General features: G+C 42.6%; 1 protein-coding gene and 1 long non-coding RNA gene across 5 annotated transcripts; both read right to left on the reverse strand.

Moving 5' to 3' along the window:
* Positions 1-1,710: 1,710 nt before the first annotated feature.
* LOC118241568 (uncharacterized) lies at positions 1,711-8,346 on the reverse strand. Its single transcript, XR_014124920.1, has 2 exons — positions 8,124-8,346; positions 1,711-5,817 (listed from the first exon to the last, which is right to left on the reverse strand). It is a non-coding gene; the product is annotated as an uncharacterized LOC118241568 (long non-coding RNA).
* A 407-nt stretch (positions 8,347-8,753) lies between these two features.
* Positions 8,754-22,304, reverse strand: usp20 (ubiquitin specific peptidase 20). 4 transcript variants are annotated; one of them, XM_081719732.1, is made up of 26 exons: positions 22,210-22,304; positions 22,000-22,078; positions 20,210-20,314; positions 19,820-19,873; positions 19,500-19,562; positions 19,263-19,397; positions 18,708-18,810; positions 18,409-18,478; positions 18,129-18,242; positions 17,833-17,911; positions 16,749-17,187; positions 16,134-16,277; positions 15,872-15,984; positions 15,530-15,702; positions 15,017-15,111; positions 14,879-14,912; positions 14,689-14,746; positions 14,328-14,508; positions 13,848-13,974; positions 13,548-13,717; positions 13,008-13,089; positions 12,803-12,911; positions 12,496-12,598; positions 11,403-11,471; positions 11,135-11,293; positions 8,754-10,926 (listed from the first exon to the last, which is right to left on the reverse strand). In XM_081719732.1, exons 3-25 carry the CDS (start codon positions 20,288-20,290, stop codon positions 11,139-11,141), a joined length of 2,751 nt encoding a protein of 916 aa, XP_081575858.1. In that variant the 5' UTR covers positions 20,291-20,314; positions 22,000-22,078; positions 22,210-22,304; the 3' UTR covers positions 8,754-10,926; positions 11,135-11,138. The 4 variants fall into 4 exon arrangements, with proteins under 4 accessions (XP_081575858.1, XP_081575857.1, XP_081575859.1 ...); XM_081719731.1 differs by having other exon boundaries at positions 22,000-22,229; XM_081719733.1 differs by lacking the exons at positions 22,000-22,078; positions 22,210-22,304 and adding an exon at positions 21,844-21,989 and having other exon boundaries at positions 14,689-14,734.
* Between the last annotated feature and the right edge of the window lie 41 nt (positions 22,305-22,345).

Raw genomic sequence — 22,345 nt, forward strand, 5'->3', positions numbered from 1 at the left:
TTAAACTTTACTTTAAAGGTAACATTTTAGGGCACTGTTTAGGGCACTGTTTAGCAAACTATATGAAACCTATATAAACCTTTCATGACAACTGATTTAAGCACAAGGTGAAGTTTGGTATAGTAGGACATTTTTGGAAATTTCTTTTTCATTTTTTACTATAATCTTAATGGCATATATCACAACATAATTTCAAAAAGCTTAGGTTATCTTTTACGCAATTAAAAAATGTAAATAAATAGATACAGAATAGATGAAATGACACTTCTCCAAAGCTCAACTGACCCCAAATCTTTTTAGTGGTGAAGTGGGACACCCATACTGTCAAATTATCAAACCCTGTCAAATCCTCCCAGCAGCATACAGTTAAGGCTTGATAAATCATCAATTATCTTCTGCTCATGTCTGATAGAACCATCCTTCATATCTCTCACATTTCACCCACCCTTGTCTTCTTGGGATCCTCGGCCACTCTGTATCTAAACTTGCAAACTTTACAGATGTCATCCCCCTCTTTTCTTGCACTTGGCTCAGTACCAAATGTGTTTGACTTTTTTTTCTCAAATTTCTTTCTGTCTTTTTGCCTGCAGGGACTCCAAGTTGTACACATGACTGACATGGCTGTTCAGTAGCAGCATGTGTTGACTAGGGTCCTCTTCGTTAAGCATTCTCCCTAACTGCTTGCCCCAATCCAGAAGAAGCTCAGCCGAGATACACACAAAATAGTGTTGGGGGAATGTTGTAAAGCCATTTGCTTTTCACCTTTGCCTTGAAAATGATCAACAGTGGCCCCACAGTTCCCAGCAGCATTGAAGCATGCAAGGGCCGCAGTGGTCTCACCTTTCTATCCTGATATGATCTTATCACAATGTTTACTCACCTCCATAATAACCTCTAAGGACAAAGAGTGGTCTTGCACTCCAGTCTTGTCCAAATTCAAAATATGACCAAATGAAAGAAGAAGGCTCTCATAAACCTCAACCAACTTTCTCATTGTTACTGAATTCACACAAGCTGCCCTTGCAAAAGGACAGGGCCTGTGGCATCCTAAAACCAATGTCTGCATGCCTAAGACTGAAACTGTCTATCCAATACTGGCTAGCTTGATTTGTTGCCTAAGAGAAGCAGAGGAGGCATTTGCCTCAGCAAACTCATTCACAAGTTTCTGTATATCTTTGTAGGTAACTACTGGTCAGGGTTTGATCACTGCCACCAGTTCCTCCTCATTCTTTCAGGACTCTCCCTCTCTGGCTCTTTATTTTTTGTTTTGTCTTTGGACTCTGAAATATTTTTCACACACTTAACTACAGATAATGCTGATAACACAATACCATACCTAGCCAGTGGCCTAGGCAAAATACTTCACCCTTAATATGATCAGGTCCTTTTTTTTTGGTAACACTATTTTGAATCTGTCATGGGACGATCTCCGGAGTCCCTTCCCTTCAGTGGACTTGCCAGCGAGACTGGAAGGGTCTGCCCAAAGCCTCGGAGGCAAACCGCCTCTGGGACGCTCCTAGAGCGGCAGGTATTAAGGAGGACCATTCAGGGGAGGAGCACGACCGGAACCAGGGCGGACGTGCGCCCCCGCGTGTCCGCTCACATTGTTAAACGTTACTGTAGTCTGTGTTTAGTTAAATGTGTACATTATGTCTGTCCTTAATGGTTTGTATATGTATGTGTGTGTGAGAGAGAGAGAGAGAGTACCACTGTTATTCATATGTTATTTTAATAAATGTATCACTTTATCGAGGGAGTCTGTGCATCCTGCTCCATGCCCTTCAGTACTCAGGCCAGCAGAATCGTTACAGAATCAGACGAGAGTTTGGATACAATCACAGTCAAGTTTACTCACAAGTAGAACAATTCAAGGATCAGACACTAGCAATCAGATTTTAAACCAATCCAGAAGGGAGACATGGAATGTGGGATTCACAGAGAAATGCCTGGGGGATTTGAACAAAATAATATACTGGAGAGATTTGTGCCACCACTCTGAAGGGTCCACGTAATGAGGATGAAGCTTCTAGCCCTGGAATTGGAATCGCATGTTCAGTGTAGACACCCACACCCCCCGGCCTGGATGTTATGTTGAAGCAGGGCAACAGTGTCGGTTGGCGAACTCCTGCTGGCATCACACTGCCCTGTTCAGCTGAACGTGCACAGCCTCCCTGGTTTCCTCACACTTCTTAAAGCAGTGGTCTAAGGCGGGGATGTCCATGGCAGTCTCTTCCCAGGGTAAAAATTCTGGCTGATATTCACAGACACACTGGAAGGGGGTGAGTTTTGAGGAAGAGTAAATGAGTTTATCGCATACTCATCCCAGGGTAGATACTTGTGCCAATTCGCCTGTGAGGAGCAGTAATGCCAGAGATTCCTGATTCTTGCTTTGTTCTTTTGACTTCCCCAATAGATTGTGGATGGTGCCTAGATGACAAGTTCACTCTGACTCCTAGACACTTGCAGAATTGTTTCCACACATCGAATGTGACCTGAGAACTTTAATCTGAGACAATCTCTTCTGGCAAGCCGTTTATGCTAAAGACATATAAATGTCATGGAAATCTGTCTTCTGGTTTTGAGAACCAGGTCTATAGGAAACCATGAACTGAAAATACCAGAAAAAGAAGACCCATTTAGCTTGCCTAGGGTTTAACCTTTTTGCTGCTTTTAAGTACTCAAAATTCTTATGGTCAGTCAAAACTAGCAATGGATGTCTTGCTCCCGCAAGACAGTGTGTCCACTGCTCTAGTGCTAGTTTAACGGCCAGGCGTTTGCTGTTACCCACATTGTAATTGTATTCTGCTGCTTGGAGTTTCTTGGAAAGGAAAAGACATCGAGTATAGCTTGGGAGCTAAGCCCTGTCTCTGGGAGAGCACAGCTCTCACCCCGATCTCAGATGTGTCAACTTCCTTGAATGAAAGGCAAGGAACAGTCAGACTGGTGCAGAATTAGAGCATTCAAAACTTTCTTTAAATAGTGAAACGCTCATTCGTCCTCAAATAGGGTTCTACATCAATCTACCTTAGCTTTGGTTCTAGAGCAAGTCTGTAAAAAGGACAGTGATAGTACCAAAGTCTCTAATGAACCTCTGCGAAGCCCAACAATCTTTGGGGCTCTTTAACAGATGTAGGAACAGGCCAATTCTCCAGAGACCTTATTGGAGTCTGTTAAGATCCTGCCGGGTGAGCCTGTACATCCTAGGACGTTTACTGATTCTTGGTGAAACTCACACTTCTCTGCTTTAGCTGTGTCAGGACTGCTTTGATGTGTCATGACTGGTTGTTAACAGTAGGAATACACAGAAGACAGCACTTAGCATACCATTGCCAATACTTCGCAGCAAGGTTGTGGGAGTGATATCATGCTTGATGAGTGGAGATATAGGAAACAGGTTAATATTCCAGAGAATCAGATCTGTGCTGTCTTCAGCTCTATTCGGAAATCAACTACCTGGGCGTGGCAACTTGAGTAGAGCCAGTCTGATTCATTACAAGAACTGTTAATTTAAAGTATTTACACAATATATGTACAAAGGTCAAAGTCAAACCAAGTTTTGGAAGGAGTAATACCATTAATTTACTATTCAACTTTAACAAATATGGTGTGGGACAGAAGAAAATGTACCCCCTAAAAAGTTATTTACAAGAAAAACATTTTTTTATTTTATTTTCTGGTACTGTTCAGTCACCTTTCATATGTATAAAATTTAAAAACACTAAATCAATCTTTAGCTTTTCTTACCCTTAACATCATTTACCTCAGATTGTTATGTCATTTCAATTATCATAGCTTCTTATGCTCTTGATTTTTAAGTGGTTGCGGCCATGCCCCTGAAAATGAAATCATATCTACATAGCTTTAACCATCTAATCCCTGACATCCCAAAGATTAATTAAACAATAGGTTTCGATCAGTAAAAAACAAGTACATGAAGAAACTGTGGATCAAGCTTAAGTGTCCCACTTCATAAATATTCACCATACAAAAACATTATAAATGATTATTCCAACATCACAAGATGTCATAATGTAACGGCAGCCCGTGTGCCGCAGGGTGCGGAACAGGAACCCGTGACAGAACCCCCTCCCAAGGGGCACAGCTCCGGACGCATATTTCCCAGGACTGCGAGCCCCAGGCCACCGTGTACAAACAAACAGAGCACGGCAATGTCCGGTGCCCACCCAACACAAGACGGGCTAGGAACCGCCAACCCCGGAAGACCTCTCAACAGGAGGGAGGAAGGCAGGATCTCTGCCTCCTTCAGGGCAGTCCGGTACACTCTTCGCAACGTGACGCTGTCCCTGCAAACACACAAAAGGCGCAAATATACACAAAGAGAAGTGCCTCCACACAAACACATAAGGCGCTGGGCTGCAGTGCCTGCTATCAGCGCAAGTGCTGTAAACGTGTCCCTGGCCCCAACGGAGACATGGGAGTGCACGCCCGCCCCAGTTCCGGTCATGCTCCTCCCCCGAACGGTCCTCCTTCTTCCAGCCACTCTAGGAGTGTCCCAGAGGCGGTTTGCTTCAGAGGCTCTGGGCAGACCCCTCCAGTCTTGCTGGTGACTCCACAGAAGGGAAGGAACTCGGGTTTCAGCCCTGCCCACCGGAGATCCCACTGGCTCCACCAAATTGCCCTCTTTACGGTCCTTGTGGGGCACAGTAGCCTCAGCAGTGTTCCCCTCCACCTTCGGAGTGAATGCAGATACCGGTCACGGTCATCTCCCCAATAACCTGGGATCCAGGTGGCAATGCAGGAAGTGCCTACGTACTTCCCCTTAGGAAGTCCGTCCTTCGCCAAGGGAGCTTGTGTCCTGTGGTGGTTGGTCATTCTGTAATGGCAGCCCAAGTGCCGCAGGGCGCAGCCGCAGGGCGTGGCCGCACAGTGCGGCCACAGGACGCACAGACTCCCTTGACGTAATGAGACATTTAATAACATAAAACATATACAATAACGGCAGCACTCACACATAGTGACAACGATGAACATGAACACACAGTTTAAACACTAACCGTGACAACAACCTAGGCAGCGTTAACATAAACGACATCAACAATGACCAACTACGAGGCACACACAGACGGGGCTTTAAATAGACAGAACGCTGAACCCCGCGCAGGTGTGTGCCATCACAGAGGGCGTGGCTACACATGTGAAACACCCCCCCCCCCCCCCAGCACGCTGCAGGCCGTACCTTCGTGACTTGAGGGGGCGGGGGTCGCATCCCGTAACACATAAAAGCTGTTTTTGTCAAATTTGTCAAGTGGCACAGATCTTTGATGACAATAGAATGTGTGTAACATAGCACATTATGACTGAAAACAAGAACATCTAAGTCAGCTAGCTAGCTAGATAATTGTACAAAACTAGTTAGCTAGCTGGTTAGCTAAAGCGGTTTACAGAAATAGCATTTTAATTTACATTGCTCGGGTATCGTTGTCCAGTTGTAAGTAACAAATTTTGTTCATTATTCTTTACTGATGGTAAAATGTTAGTCATTCAGTAACTTACTTACAAAAGTGACTTCCAGCGAGACGTTGCTCATTTCTTGGTAAAATCCAGAACGCTGTACTTTGACTTGCTTGTGCTCTCTGCTCAGTAGGTTCGACCTAGGCCTACCAACTTGAATGGTTGACTGAGTATTTATCCTCTTTCTATATGCAATTTTTAATTGAATGGTTAAAATTACACAGTAATTGATAAATAAATTTTTCTTTTTGGGGGCAGTCTCTCAACAGATGTGGTACTACTTAATAGACCTATTTGGAGGTCTTAATAAACCTATTCGTCATGGTTACGTCACTGCTTCGAGTTCTAGAATAGGAATGAAAAAAAAACAAATGACCTTAATTTTGATAGAATACCATCACCGAAGAGGGTAAGGCAAAATACAAATGTTTGGAAGCTAACTGACACTTTTTTTTATTATCCCTACATTAGCCTTACAGCATGAAATAGACCTATAACTATAAATAACATTATTATATACATATAGATGGTAGTGGGAATAGAACTACTATTCCCACTACCATCTATATGTATATAATAATGTTCTAGTAGTTCTAGTTAATTACATTGTTCCAACATAGGCCTACATTACACAATGAAAAAGAGTTGGCTATTTAGATAATATGGCCATGTAAATTCAGTTCGCCGTCAGTATAGTTGATAGCCCTTGTATAGCTGCATTTTCTGTCCTTTGTCACTGGATAGTACGTCGATCCATAATATGCAAAAATCATCCAAAAAATCTCTTGGGTAGCCCGCTAAGGTTAAAATAGTATGGAACAAAATTAGTAATTTATGCCTTACATTTTCTTTCATATAGACCCTGGATTTTTCCACAAAGTGAATGAAGATATCCGGCCACTGTAACTTACCAGCCATTTTTTACTCAACTTTAATTAGAGAAAGAGAATAGTTTAAATAATCATAAATAAGTAGCTAGCTATCTACAACAAGCACAAGTGAAAAGGACGCAGGTATTGTAAATGGCTACGGCAGTCATGTTACATTACACGGCTAATATGACCGATATAGGAGATCAATCTGTCGATCACGACTGGTTGTGTACCACCGTGTATTCTGATGGCAAACCATTAACTCGAGAGGGCGTCCGTATAATCCATATTCCTATAATCTGACACTAAACACCGCCACGTTGTGACTTTCTGTCACCAGTTACGCGCTGTCATCTGTTTACAAGATAGACTGTTTGGTTTACAAACACAAGAAAATGCTTGATCGGGTTTGACAAGCTCCTGAGGAGAATTTGTACTTTTACAGCCTGAACGATCGCCCTTTCCCGTTTTTTGAGATACTGATTTGTAGGTTCTGGGTGATATTACTAGGGCATACGACAGACAAAATAAAATCCTAACGTGATGCAACTCGGCACAAAAGTTCTGAGTCTGAATATGATGGAAATTCAAGTCATGCTTTAACTTTGAAGATCAAGCTTATTGTGTTGACTCATTTTGGGGTTCTGTGACTTGTAAGAAGTTACTGCAAAAATAAAATATAAAGAATTCTGTTAAGAACAAAACAGATCTTTTAAAAATGAGCTTTTAAAAAAAATTTAATGGTAACTGAAAAAACAACAAAAACATTTTTCGCAGTCAGGAAGCTGCATCCCTCAAACATAGCGCATCTCTTCACTGAAGCTAAGTAAGATGAAGTTATCTTAATTAAGCAGTGGAACACCAGCTCAGTTAAACACAACGCCCGAATTGCCTCAAGCAGAAATACTGTTTATCATTATAGAAGTAAATATTTTTCAAATATGTTTTTAGAGCTACGAAAATTGAACAGAAAAATGCTCCAGGTCATTGGAGCTCAAGTTCACCAGTTGAGTGAAATAATGCCAACACAGAAATAAATGAAATATAAGGAAAATGTGTAACAAATGTTAAGACTTCAACCAGTGCTATAGATGTATAAACAAGTACAGGAATAATGGGGGGTGGGGTGGTGCTGTCATTCACTCTACTGTTATTTAAATTTGATTGCACACAAAACACTGTGAGGGATTACAATATCACTAAATTAACAATAACAATGAAAGATTTGTGGCCCCACTTTGAGCACAAATGAGTAGCCAAACTACGGAGAATTATATCCTGTATTTCAGCTGTGACATTATTTGAAGATCATGAGTCGTTTTTGTCATTTTATCGGGAGTGGTCAAGGAGGTAGTTTTCATACTGCAGTCAATAATAACAAATATCGAGAAAAACCTTTTATATCCGATCACTACCCTGGTCTGTGGTATACACAGCGATCCTGACAGAATACAGGCCCCAGTATACGTGATATGCTATAAGTCACAGAACCGCGAAGATAATTTATGTAGATAATCGATTGCCAGGCATATTTTATCAACAGAATACAAATGAGGTTGTCCGCCTAAAATGGCCTTTAACCGAGGACACACCCTTGTTTTCAGAAAGCGCCTGGAGAGGTTTCTGTTAGGCACGCCAGCGTTACACACGCGGCCGTTTGCCGGAGGACACTGCGCGCTGCTGCATTTGTCGGTAAAAGCGATCAGCTGCCGCGAGGACAGACAACAGCTAGATATAACTTACTGAATGCGTTAAAACAGGCGGAAAATAAAAACTTACTCTTGGATTCTGCAACGTCCAGACGAATGCTGCACTACGGCGCTGCCCACTCTTATCGCTTAGTGCTTAATTTTCCATCGTCTGCCTCCGAAACAGAACGGGAGGGACTCCAACCCAAATTATATAACTACTGCTCGTGATCGCTGTGCCGAATGTGCCCCTCCACGGGGAGATGGTTTGGCTGCGTGGAGCGTTAGAAGGGGTCCCAGGAGAGGAGAGTGGATGAAAACGTGACGAAAAGGGGATGGAGATGAGATTCAGGTTGGGCACTGAATTATAGGCTCAAATCTCTCTTTATTGGGTCCTTGGACACTTTAAATTACATTTAAACCCCGAAATATGAGAACACGGGTGAATCGAATCCAACGCACGCTGTTCATGCAAAAACGAGCTTTTCCGAGAACACAGTGACAGTACAGTAGGCCCATCTTTTTATGATATGTGCACTAAGTTATATAATGAACTTTAAAATAAAATTAAAAATTGAAATCCATGGTACTTAAAATATTACATTAGCCAAAATGAAATTTACATTATTTGAGTTTGGCTAATAGACCGTAAATATATTAACTTTATATGCGGCTTTCTGTTCCACACTCCTTTGTTAACACTTGGAAAAGATAAACACGGTGAAGAAAGAACAGGCTTTATTAGTTAATTTGTCAAGTCAAAGACATCTATACACTCATAATTCGAGACCGAAAAAGCAATAACACCAGCACTAAGCTTGCAATCTGAAATGGCTGCAATTAACATCATAAGCATCAACATACTTTTCTTTGTTCGGCTGTTTCATTTCAATAGTTTGCTTATTATTATTATTATTATTATTATTATTATTATTATTATTATTATTATACCAACTAGTAAACCATCAAGCTGTCAATGACTGGTCCACATAGCACAACCTTTTGCTCAGGTTTATATAAATAAAATTGTGAAATGAGTAAATATTTAAATATGCATGATTCAAACATAGATGGGACTCACATTAGGATGAAGCTGATACGACAGTGATGGATAGTTTGTATAACATACCCAACACTTACTTCATATCTCAACTGACCCCATCATGCTCAATATCGTATTCACATTATACCCACCATAAATTGTAGCTAAATTGTCTGTTTTAACTTCACCATACATCATCTTTAGCTGTTCCAACTCCTTCCGTTCACCTGATGATTGCACATGCCCTTAAATGACAATATAATCACAAATCAAGTGTCTAGAAATGTCAGGTTTTGGAGGGGTTGGTATAATCATCATCAAATTTCTACTTTGGTGAATTCAGCTATGGTAGAATGCAGTGACAGATTGATTTGTTTTTAGAATGAACAGTCTGTCAATTTAAGCCCAAATCTTTGACCCATTCTACTGTAGGACGCATATTTTGTGAAAGTGTGGGCCTAACTGAGTCACCAAACGTCAACTACTAAATGTTGCCATTCAAACACAGATATTCATAGTACCTTCAGTGTTTCATTTTACATAACTGACACCTGACCTTGTAGGACAGACACTTTTAAGGGAAAAGGAATAAGAATTAAAAATTACAATGCATGCCAGATGTAAACATATGTATCTCTGTGACCACCAAATTCAATTATAACTAAAGCAGTGACAGCAGTGATGATGTCTAGCCCTAACATGACTCCTGCCAAACTCATCCTAGAGAGTCTGCAAATATGTACAAGAGAGAACATCACTTCTCTTACAGTAATTGTAATCTTTCTCATTTCACTTCCAGTGTAACACAAATGATATGGTTCTGAAGACCTCGGTCATGCGAAACATAAGCGTACATGGAATAGCATTCAACATGACAGTCCAACTGCCAGTGCAGTAGTCAGAAATGGTTCAAATAAGAACTTCGCCCAACTTCTTGACATGACTTGAAATGATGTAAAACTAGATCATTGGTTATGACTCACCCGAAGAGCAGGTTATTAACTACTGACTGCCAAGACGTTACTACGTGGAACAATAGTATTAGTTGCCATTAGAAGAAATCAATTTGAGATTGAGGAGAGACTGATCAGCTGTGGCGGACTTGGCTGACAGTGAGCCAGTTTACACTTGACGTCAAGGTGAGCTCTAGAGTTTGTTTAATATGGCGCCATTTCCAGTTTCTGCTGGTTGAACCGCTACACAATCACTCCTAAAGAAGTTAGGCTTAGAGTCTGAAGAAAGAAGACATGGAAGAACTCCACCTATAGTGACTGAGTTTGGAAGGATTTCTTTTGGGTCCTCTGTGTGTGGGTTGGGGCAGTGTATTTGCAGAATGGGAGTACAGATTAATGTAGACCCAGCTCTAAACCTATAGTGAGTAATGCTACCCTTTCAGAAGTCTGGTCTGCTAAATCTCCCTGGCAGTAAGTGTCTACAGACTATTGCATCTCCTCCAGCTCACATATTGCATGTAAAACCTTTTCTCCCTTTTTCAGAGAGCCTGTGTTTATACACACACACACACACACACACACACACACACACACACACGTATTAATTGAAATTTGGGAGAAAAAATAAAAGTTTGAATGTGTTTTTGAGTGTGTCGCCAGGGACAATGGGGTAAGGGGAAGTAAACTCACTCTCCTGACCACTGGAGCAAGAGGCTTATACTGCATTACTTTGACCAGTACGATTTCCCTCTAATCTTCTAGTCTACCAGCTGTGCGTTACTAGATGTCCGCGGGTTCTACAGGTGACGGGCTGCAACATGAGGCACGCGCCCAGTGCTCACGAGAAAAGCAGAAGTAAACATGGTGCAAACACGCTTTGCCACATTCAGGAAGTCCACCTACACAGGAGAGAAAGGAGGATTAGAGAGAAAGAAAAAAAAACAAACAAAAAAAAACATGCCACCCACTCAGGAGTAATTCAGCAATTCAAATACAAATAAAATTTCCCAACAGAGAAAAGTGGATTAAAGCTGCTAGGTTACTGGAACGATATCATATGTGCCACATGCTTTTTGTCATGCAGACAGCCAAGTGTGGGCATCTTACTATCTCAGAGGGCTCGGGTTTCCGCCTCTATCTTCCTTTCACCGTGGGCGTTGGGGTCAGGGGCGCTGATACTCTGCCGTGCTGCTATCTCTGGCCCACCGCCGTAAATCCCCAGCAGGTACTGCCATGTCTCGGCTGAGATCTGTCCGTAGTCGGCCCCTAGGCATGTGCACACCCCAGCGAAGAGACATTAATGTTGCTGAGTACAGCAGAGGGGCTGTGTACTTTTCTCTGATTTGAAGTGTGCACATGCATCGACCATCCTCACCCTGCCTAAGCTGGACATGCCCGCCCTTCATCACGCCGATCTTGCTGTTGTCGATCGGCCCTGGTGGCTCTTGAGTGCGTGATAGGGAGAGAGAAGAAAAAGCAAAGACACGAGCGATGAGAAGTGCAGAAATCAAGTGAGAAGAGAATAGAGGGATATTTACATTTAAGCAAGGAGAAGGCATAAGATATGTGGGTGGTCCTGGTAAACTTTTAGTGGTCTCAAAATGTTTGTGTTATGGAAAGGGTGTGTGCATGTGTGTGTCAGAGCGAGAAAGATTCAACAGAGATGGACAATGTTTGGATATAACTCCGTGCGGTTGCTTACAGTTCACATCAGTAATTCTGCTTCCTTTGTGCATCTAGAATGCATAATTCAGTGTGCAGGATATAGCAATCTACAACAATGACTATACCTATATTCTCGCATGCAATCCATTTAATGCTTAGCAACTACACCACGCATTCCTTCTTATTTTAAAGGGAGAGATTACTGCTATAAAGTAACCTAGTGAGAAACTACTGATCTTAAACTACAGTACACTCTAGACTCTTAATTTTTTAAAACCCAAATGACTCAAATGCTGCTGCTTTGGTAACATGGTCTTAAAAAATCTTCCAGTTTTTCCTGGAGCAAAGTTTTAATTTCAGCAAAGTTTATATTTTCACCGATTCCTGGATACATTATATATATTCACTACTTATATATCCTAGTTGTATCCAATATTAAACAATAGTAAACCTGGGTGCAGTGAGGTTTTGGACATTAATTCAGTCAGACTAGCCATGTACTGGTGTTGCTCCCCCTGGCATTCAGGCCTCCACTTTTAGTGCTGGTGCAGATGAAAGCGCCAAACATGCACATGTATCAAAACACTGCACACAAAAAAATCGAATTTGACCATGATGGCCCAGTGACACCTGGGCATCAAGGTCACTGCACACTCATTCTGTGTTTATGTACAGGAAGGACCAACCCTGTTTCACGTAAGGAAAATATGGGAGATGCTGGCATCAGACTGCCTTAGTTGTTTCTTTAGCTTCGTGTGTGGCTGTAAAGAGAAGCATCACATGCATGTGGTCTGCACGGGTACCATTGTCTTTGCCCTTGACGAAGCTCTCCCACTCCCGGAACCACTGCATGCTGATGCACAGGATAACAGTGGGGGCTTCCTCAGCCTGAAACTCCTTATTGAGCTATGCAGTCAGACAGAGAGAGAAGAAATAATAACTGCTTTATTAATATATGCTGCTTTTCCACAAAACAAGAAACACACACAAATGCAGAGACAAAACCCTCCCGAATATCAGTGTGTGTATGCCTGAAAGGAAGAGTGGGTGTGTGTATGTGTGTGTGTTCTCCTCTCACATCTATCCATTCTACAGCCAATCTCCTCTCACCTTGATGAAGGTATCAATCTCCACCTTCCTGCGCTTGGCCAAGGCCTCGATCTCCACTTGGCAGATGGCACACACATACAGGTGATTAACTGCTGGCCCGCCTCCAAACCTGAGCCGAGCAAGAGAAAGCCAGGGCTGCATCAGCGTGTCCTGCTCCGGCTGCCTGGATTAGTGATGACGACTCAGTTGTCACTGTACCACTCACCTGTTGTAGAGGTACTCCCACACATTCTGGGGCAGGATCACAACCAGGTCGTCAATGTAGTGATACTTGTTAGGGGGGATTCCTGCAAAACATGGCAACATGGCAAAGCAAATGCTTAAAGAAACTCAAAAAGTTTCTACTGTCAATAATTAAATATTCCACTATATTACCATATGCATTAGACAACCTAACTTTTAAATAAAAGTAAAATGGTTAAAATGTGTTTGCCTGCATATATTACATTATATATATATTACATTATATATATATATATATATCTATATCTATATATATATATATATATATATATATATATATATATATATATATATATATATCTATATCTATATATATATCTATATATATATCTATCTATATATATATATATATATATATATATATCTATCTATATATATATATATATATATATATATATATATATATATATATATATATATATATATATATATATATATAGAGAGAGAGAGAGAGAGAGAGAGAGAGAGAGAGAGAGAGAGCACGTGAGCACGTGCTAACTACCTCCATGCTGGCACAGGAAGGTATGGTTAGTAATGGGGCCTGGCTCAGTGAATGTGTTGAACTTGTTGAGCCATTCTCTGGAGATGTAGAACTGCAAGAGACTGGGTTCTTTCAGATTGGCCAGAGCTATGACCTTCTGCCTCTCTCTCACTGATTCCTCACTGCTCTTCCTGAGCAACAGAGAGAGAGAGAGAGAGAGAGAGAGTGCACTTTACAGATGACTTAATGAAAAAGGGGCTGTTGCAGTTGGGGCAACAAATCATTTAATGGTAAATCAGGTCTTGAATTCTGAATTCTCACCGGTAAAAGAGGACATAGGCCTCGGCGTTCTGCACCACCGTTTCGTGGACCTCTGTCACATACTGGTCATCAAACTCGTACCACTGACCATTAATAACGTTCTGACAGTATGCTGTGTAGTGGCCACCTAGGAGAGAGCAATGGACAACTCCCCTCAACACATACATCCCCATAGCCGAGCACTTCGCAGACGAATGGCAATCTAGTGCCCTCTGGAGTTTGCCTTCACTCTCCATGACACCCATATTTCATGAGAAGTAGAACCCTTCACTTCCACTACATTACCCTCATCCCATCAGCCTGTAAAAGTAGTGTGTTTGGAATAATTTAGTGCCTGCTTGTAAGACACTTAAAAGTTTCAAGTAATAAGACCCAGCTTTTAGTTTCTAAGAAAATCCACACAAACGATTCTTCAGTATCACAGACTGCTGGGCTTCTTTCCCGTGGCAGTGTGGGTGTGCGGGGAGGGGCTGGACTCACTGCCGGCGGTGCCGTGGTGGCAGATGACAGACAGCAGGTCGTAGGTGGTGACCTGTGAGGAACTCTCTTTGGCCAGGAAGGGCCGCAGCTCCAGGCCCTCCAGTGGGAAGGAGACGTGGCTGCTGATCTTAAACGAGTACATCACCTCATGCCGGAAACGCTTCAGGTGGATGCACAGAATCTGTAGATGGCAGCGTGATGTACATACGGGCGTACGTGCGCACACACACACATGCACACGGAGAGACAGTGACACCCAAAGAGACCCAATGAGGTTCTATGAGTTTTAGTCAGTGCAGTTCTTTGAGCCTCAGCAAATAAAAAACTACGAAAGGACAAAAGGACAAAAGGAGACACTTGCCTCTGGTAGCCGTAGGACTTTACAATATTTTACACCATTTCTCAACCTGTGGAAAAGACTAAATTAATTTTATTTTCAGCCATGTGCTCACATTCTGACAAATTCATACTTTTTAAATGTACATTAACTACAATACAGTAACAGATCATAATAGTAAACTGAATGTGGTTAAGTTTATGGAGGTGCTCACTTTTTACATCGCTCGCAGCTGTACATGTTGTCCCCTTAAAACAAAAAAAATATTCACAGAACTTGTTGTTGAAGTGTTGTGCAAGTAGAGCACCAGAGATGAGAAGAGTTTTGTGGGGATGTTTTTGTTCTGTTTCACCTTTGAGTTCATCAGCAGCGAAGAAAGCAGCAAGACAGTCCTCCAGTGTTACCATTGGACCCCAGAACCAGCTGGGGATACAGGACACTACAAACCTGCACAGGACACACGTTTGCACACACACGCTATTTACCACTGCTGTGGTAAACCTGTGCAGTTGTGTAGGTATATATGGTAATGCCTTATAAAATAAAACATAGACACACACCCACCCCACTTAATTAGGGAAAATTCAGTGTAGCAAATGCATTTACATTTATGGCATTTAGCTGACGCTTTTATCCAAAGCAACTTACAAATATGACTGAGTACAACTTGAACAATTGAGGGTTAGGCCTTGCTCAGGGGCCCACAGTGGCAACTTGGCAGCGGTGGGGCTTCTGATTAGTAGTCAGGGACCTTAACCACTGAGCTACCACTGCCCTTCAAAGACTAACTGTGTTTAGACGTTTGTCAAGAGAGGGTCAGATTATAGTTTCATTCTTGCTCCATCTCTCTCGTTCTCTGTCTCACCTGCGTATAGAATCCATGATGTAGGAGATCCAGCCCTGCGCTGCATACGTGTCCGTGCAGACGCCTGTTTTGGCTGGCGCGCTCTGGTGAATGGAGGAGTGCAGCTTGGCCAGGTCCTCCTTGCCAGGGATGGGCAGGGACAGGTCCTGAAACGTCTCCACCGTTGTCGACACCTGGAAAGATGGAATATGCCATAAACGCCTCAGCCAGTTGCACTCCAAGAAACTAGCAGGATACAGCTTTGTGGTATAGCGTTTCAGGGTCTATCATGGTGCACTGCCACATTAGAAACAGTGCGGGTGCTGCCCTCTAGTGCTCAGAGCTGCATGCACTCTCGCTCACCCGGTCGCATGTCAAGCACTGCACCAGGCTCAGGATGGAACCGTCAAAGATGTCTGAAATAACACTGCGGAAACGGGGCTGCTGCTTCTTCTTGGCACTCAGGGGCATCTGAGCTGCAGGTTGCACAAGAGAGTGTGGTTGAGGAAAACGAACTGTGTGATGGGAACTACAGACGGCTAAGCCTGCATTTGCATCTTACAGTGTTTTAAGTTGGTCCGGTATAAGAGCGTATGTTCAGAGCAGTGAGCGTGAAGGGGCAGACCTTTCTTTAGGGTGTAAGCGGGGCTGGCTCTGAGTGGGCTGGACCTAGGCGGGGTGCTTGACAGTTTCGAGTGAAGTTCCTGAACACTGTGGGCGGGGCTACAAGGGCGTGAGGCGCGATGCATGGATGCCTCATTATCAGGTTCTGAGAGGAGAAAACGAGCGTCAGCTTCTGTATGACAACGATTATCTCAGGTACGACAACCAAGTCCTCTTAGTAGAAAACATCTCTTAATTAGTTTTAATAGAAATTATTCCAATTGTCTTTGGCCAGAAGACTGTATAATACAACAGGTAATAAAGCTCAATATAGTATAAATAGTGTTACAAGGCTAATGTACATCTTTTAATGTAATAATTTACAAGTGGTACTAAAATATAAATAGTTTATAATTAATTGCTAAAGTACTAAGAAATATGATTTTTCAGGTCTGTATGTAGGCAAAGGGTGAGTGGGTATGCATATCTGCATTCCCCTGAACTGGACCATGTATTCCAACATTGTTTTATAAGGCACAGTATTTTACTATTATTTCTATAGCCAATTCCTTCCACCTGGTATACCGTGTCTGTACAGCAGGGTGTGTAAGGCCTACATGTGCAGGAGTGTGTGTACCTGTATACACGTGAGATCGGCCAGGCCTGGCTGGCCCCGCCCGCTCCCCGCCTCCCTCCACCAGCTCGTCCTGTGCAGCTGTGTCCACATCAGCGTCCTCGTCTGGCTCGGGCGTCCTCTCCTCGCCGCGCTCCTCCCTTCTTCTGTCCTTCAGCCTCTCTTTCTCGGAGATCCCGCCATTCACCCGCGCCCCTGCGCACTCATCCTGGATGAGGAGCTCCGCCTCTCCTCCGCCCCCTCCTCGCTCACCGTCACCCCTCTCACTCCCTGACCCCGAGTCGCACGACAGGAAGTCGTCCTCGGAGGGGCTCCGGTCCCCGTCGCCGTGGCCCCGGCTGTCACGCTCTGGGTCTCCATCGGTGATGCTGCCATCTGTAAGAGGCTCTTTCAGTTCCTCATGCAGCTGGTCCATCAGACAACGCAAGAACTCCTGAGTGTCCTGCAGGGCACACAGCGTGTGAACTCCCTGCACTCCCTGTGAACTCCCTGAACATGCACGCCTCCAAATTCTCGACTACATGCCATGTCTATGGGCTGTGTGTCAAGTGAATGCTGATTGGCTATCTGGTAGAGTTGGTGGCAAATCACAACAAAAGAAATAAAAAAATAAAACTTGACCCAAACTATAACGACCAAGAAAACAAAAAGGAGTTTGAGGATCTGTTGTCAAAAGAAGTACAGCATTACATTTATATATTTATATGACGTTTGTAATTGTATGAAGTTTAAAAAATATTTTCCCCTTTGTTGCCTCTAGTACTCTCTAAGATTCATTCCCTAATCAGACTGTCTTCTTTGTTCATTTTTTGCACATTCTGATTTGGATGCTGTCCCTCTGTGAACTGCACACGTTTGATTATGCTGGCTGACAACTATGGGACATCTGCGACTGCACAGCTGTGAACATGTGCAGAAGTATAATTCAGGCTTTAGTGAGCGAGTGAGTGAGCATGTGTGTGCGCGCTTGTGCCCGTGTCCGTGTACTGCATAACCAGAAGATCTAAAGAACAAGTTAGTGTGTCTACATGTGCCAGGTTGTTTCTGTGTGAGAAGATTGTGCTTGCGTGTAATGTTCCTCACAAACCTGCTGGGCGTAACCTCGAAACATAGGATTCACCAGTTTGATGCCATGAAACAGACTAGTGGGGACCACATAACTGGGCCTAGACAGAGAGGGGAGGAAGATGACACAGAAAGCAAAATGAAGCAACAGGGCAAAAGTCTAAAAAAAGAAGACTGGAAGAATGAGAACATCTGGGCCAGAAGGTCACAATACCCATTTATTTTTATGACTGCCCTTCATTAGAGCAGCCAAAAAAAGACCAGCCTTTATTTAACCTAGGTGAATCATATTACTCTTCTGTGTGTGTTCTACTGTACCGTTTCTTGTGCCAGAGCTCTGAAATGAGTTTCTGATAGCTTTTGCAAAGTGCAGGCTTCTTATCTGTACGAACCAATCCACTGCAGTCCAGAAAAAACTGAGTCAAAGGTGGGCTAAAGGGAGAAAGAGGGGTGGGGGGTCATACAGATATTTATTTTACCACGTGGAGCAGGGACTTTTCAAACGAAATATAAAACAATCTCCTGTAGATCTCCAATCTATCAGATCCAGATTGTTCTCTTCAAATCCCTAATTCAGGATCAGTGGAGTGGAACTGACCAGTTGGAGAGAGCCTGCAGAGCTGCATTCATGTAACATGAATTCCCAATGTTCTTCATCCCTGTCAGACCTGAGGACAAGAAAACGGTTAGTGGAACAAGCAGAGAGATGAAGGGTGGCATCTCTCTCACTCTCTTCATTATAAATCACATCTTCTCTCAGGAACAGCCTGGAGATGGGTGGTATAAATCTTTATTTCAATGTAAATTTATTACAGATCAGCTACATGGCAGCTAAAAGGAAAGGTGCACACATATTATACAGCTTTGAGAGGAGTGCCAGCGTTAGGGTTTCTCTACCTCGTGGCTTGAGCTCGTCTTCTTCAGATTCAGAACCCTCTTCATCAGCCACAGCGATGGGCACTGCCTTCAGAGGGTGACACACGTCCGGGGGAGGAGCATCCTGGGGAGGGGGATCAAATCATTACTTCTATGTGAGCAGCATGTACTGCTAACAACCCCCTCCAGTAAACAAACAGACAAATAAACAAGACAGACACACCAACAACAGACCAGACTAACATCTTTCTAACTAGCCAAATTATCAGAGCAAAAACATGGAAGACTTCCTTTTAAGCATTACTAGAACTGCTTTTTGATGTCTGATTTCTTCTTTCAGGAAAAGTATTAATGTTTGGAAGTCACATTAATGTTTTAGGACAAAGAAAGGTGGTAATTACAGGTGTGACACCTTCTGGCATGAATGCAAACAATAAAACGGTAACTGGTCTATCAACAGCTAGGATGACCTTTAGAAGATTTTCTATTTGCAGATAAAGGGCAGAAGAGAAATAGGAGACTTTCAAAACATCTCAAGGTGCCATGGGGAACAGGGATAGATGGGTGGAGCCGTACCTGGTCAATTGCTTTGTGGCGATGAGTCACCGGCACTGGCACCACAGGTCTCTGCTCCAGGAACACCTCTCTCTCACACACATAACACCACACCCTGAATGTGGTCAGGTTCACTGTCAGATTGTGCTTCTTCACCTGCAGGCAGACAGACCAAAATGCAGTTACATGGATCAATTAACAAATAGAACCAAGAGGTAGACAAAGCGATGCATGAATGTAAATGATGTTTGGAGTTACCTGTGCATGCGTTGTGCTGTGATCTGAATAAGACTCTCCACAGCCCACATAGGGACAGTCACACTAAAGGAAAAAGAAAACATTTACTAGCAGCAATACCAATATGGCAAATTCTACAAGTGTAATATGTTATATCCAAGTGCTGCACAGTATACCATCATCTATAAATGGTGCAAGATATGAAACAAAATATAAAATGGCAAAAAGTCCCTCTTAGACAAAACAGCCACAGCTATGCCCTCAGTGTGTGTCAAATAAAGGCCAAATATTTTCTTCTAGCAAATCAAATCAGACAAAAACTCCCTCCCTTGCTTCCTCACCTGCAGACATGCCCAGAGGTTGGGACCACCTACTCCACATGACTGACAGGTGCCCTTGAGCAAAAGAAAAAAGAAAGGTTTATCCATATAAGTACTATTGTATTATATTCACTCATTAGAATGGCCTACATGAATACTGAGCAATGGACAAGACTGTCATTTAGTTCACATCCATGCCCTCAGTTTGGATTACACTGCTGCAGCCTGTAGATTCATGTGAAAAATAAATTGTTTTGAACACTAATAAGTTTAATTCATGATTTTGTTATTACTAAAAAATGTAAAGTTTAACTGATTGGCCACTGGGTCATGGCACTTGATACCTGGGAAAGAGAGAGATGGAAAATCTGCAGGAACTAGTCCTTGAGGAGCTATGATGAAATAGCATACCTTCGATTTCTGTATAAGTTCCTCCTTGGTCACTTCACCTATGGAGTCAAGATGAGGGCAAGCATCTCCGATGTCTGTCATCTTGTGGTTCTATTGTCACTCAATCTAATCAGAGAAACAATAATTATATTCTAGAATTTAGAAAGGCACTTCATGGCCAAAAGTATGTGGACACCACTTAATTACTGAGTTCATATGTTTCAGCCACACATATTGTTAACAGGTGTATAAATTCAAGCACATAGCCAAGTAATCTCCAGAATAGTTCATACTGAAGAGCTCAGTGACATTCAGTGTGGCACTGTCATAAGGTGCCACTTTTGACCCGAGATAATTTTACGAAATTTTTGCCATGCTAGATCTGCCCTGGTCAACTATTGTGATGTGGAAGCATCTAGGAGAAAGAACAGCTGATTACTAAAGCATGTATCCTTGCCTATGCTCTGTGGTATCACTTATTACATTGTCCCAAACTGCCTCTGGAAGGAACATCATAACAAGAACTGTTTGTTGGGAGCTTTATGAAATTGGTTTCCAGGGTGGAAAGGCTGAATACAAGGCTAAGATCACTATATGCAATGCCAAGCATTGGCTGTAGTGGGTCGGAGTATTCCACCAGTAGACTCTGGAACAGTGGAAACTTGTTCTCTGGAGTGATGAATCATGCTTCACTATCTGGTAGTCTGATGAACTAATATGAGTTTTGCAGACACCAGGAGAATCCCCATGCACTATCTACTAGAATTCATAAGTGTTCGTAATAGCCACGGTGTGGTGGAGGATGAATGATGTTCTGAAGTTGTCGTTCTCAACTTGGGCTAGGCTCCTTAAAATCAATAGAGGGTAATGTTAATGCAACAGCATTAAAAGACATTTTAGTCAGTTTTACGTCTCCAGCTTTGTAACAACAGTTTGAGGATGGCCTGATCTCAAGGTGTCAGGTGTCCACACAGATTTGGCCATGTAATTTAATCATACATCAGGCTCAGAAAATAGTCTGCATCCATATAATAAATGGAAGCTAGCGTTACTGTAATAAAAAGTGCTGTTTCATTCGTCTGACATGGCTACGTCGTGCATGGAGCGATGAGCACAGGGCAAGCACTTGTTCAGCAGCTTACCATAGCCGCTACAATTTCCGAATAACACACCAGTATTGTAACGGCACATGACACGGGCTTCTGTATTACACAACATATTACCACCTAATACATGTATTAATTACATGACAAAGGATTAAATTAAGCATTTATCTCGGTGGAATAAGCGAGCTAGATATCGCTACTCCTGCGTGATGACACTGACAATAAAGGCACACTTGGAAAATATATAGCAAGCTAGCTAGTTAGCCACTTAGCTATTTAAGTAACGCACAAGCGGGTTAACTACCAGCAACGTTATTGCAAATTAGCTAGCTAACTATGTTTAAAAAGTAGCCACCTATGTTAACTGACCAATCGGGGTTTTAGCTCCCTGAAATATATTAGCCAGTTAGTTACCAACACTACCCCAAATCCCTTTAAACCCCAAACAGCAGAGGCCATTAGCCATCTAGCGAAAGCCACTCGTAATTAACGGAAAACATACGATGTCATTCATCTTAAACTAAATTGAATGTAAGACCAAGTAATTACCACATCAGCGCAAACAGCAGAAACATTCAGGAGCGTTCATTTTAGGATAAACGTCAGAATTACTTTAGCCTCCTGTAGCGCTAGTTAGCTAGGCTAGCTTAACTACCCATCTAACCTAACACAGACTAGCAACGAAAGCAAAGATGCCCAACCTACTCCGCCTCCAAGCAGCAGCATGGTTTAACGTCAGCCGTGTTGTGCTCCGTGTGAGCCAGCTGGTGTTCACTGGACATAGCTGGAAGCACAGAATTTCACGATTATTTGTTTTGAGTGAAATGATACTCTCCGATCAGGAATAACTTTAAGATTATTTAGGCACATTGCGAATTAACACGATCTGTTAAATCTACCTTCAGATATATGTACCTTTAAACATCGTTTTAGGATCGGCCATATTTACTTATGTCTTTAATACCAGTATTAATTCACGAACTTATGACAGACCCAGGATCAGTCTGTTCATAGTTTGAGGACCACAACTCATGCGGAACTAAGTGTGTTC

Source organism: Electrophorus electricus, chromosome 8 (assembly GCF_041902795.1).
Source record: "Electrophorus electricus isolate QZ-2024a chromosome 8, ASM4190279v1, whole genome shotgun sequence".
Classification (NCBI taxonomy): domain Eukaryota; kingdom Metazoa; phylum Chordata; class Actinopteri; order Gymnotiformes; family Gymnotidae; genus Electrophorus; species Electrophorus electricus.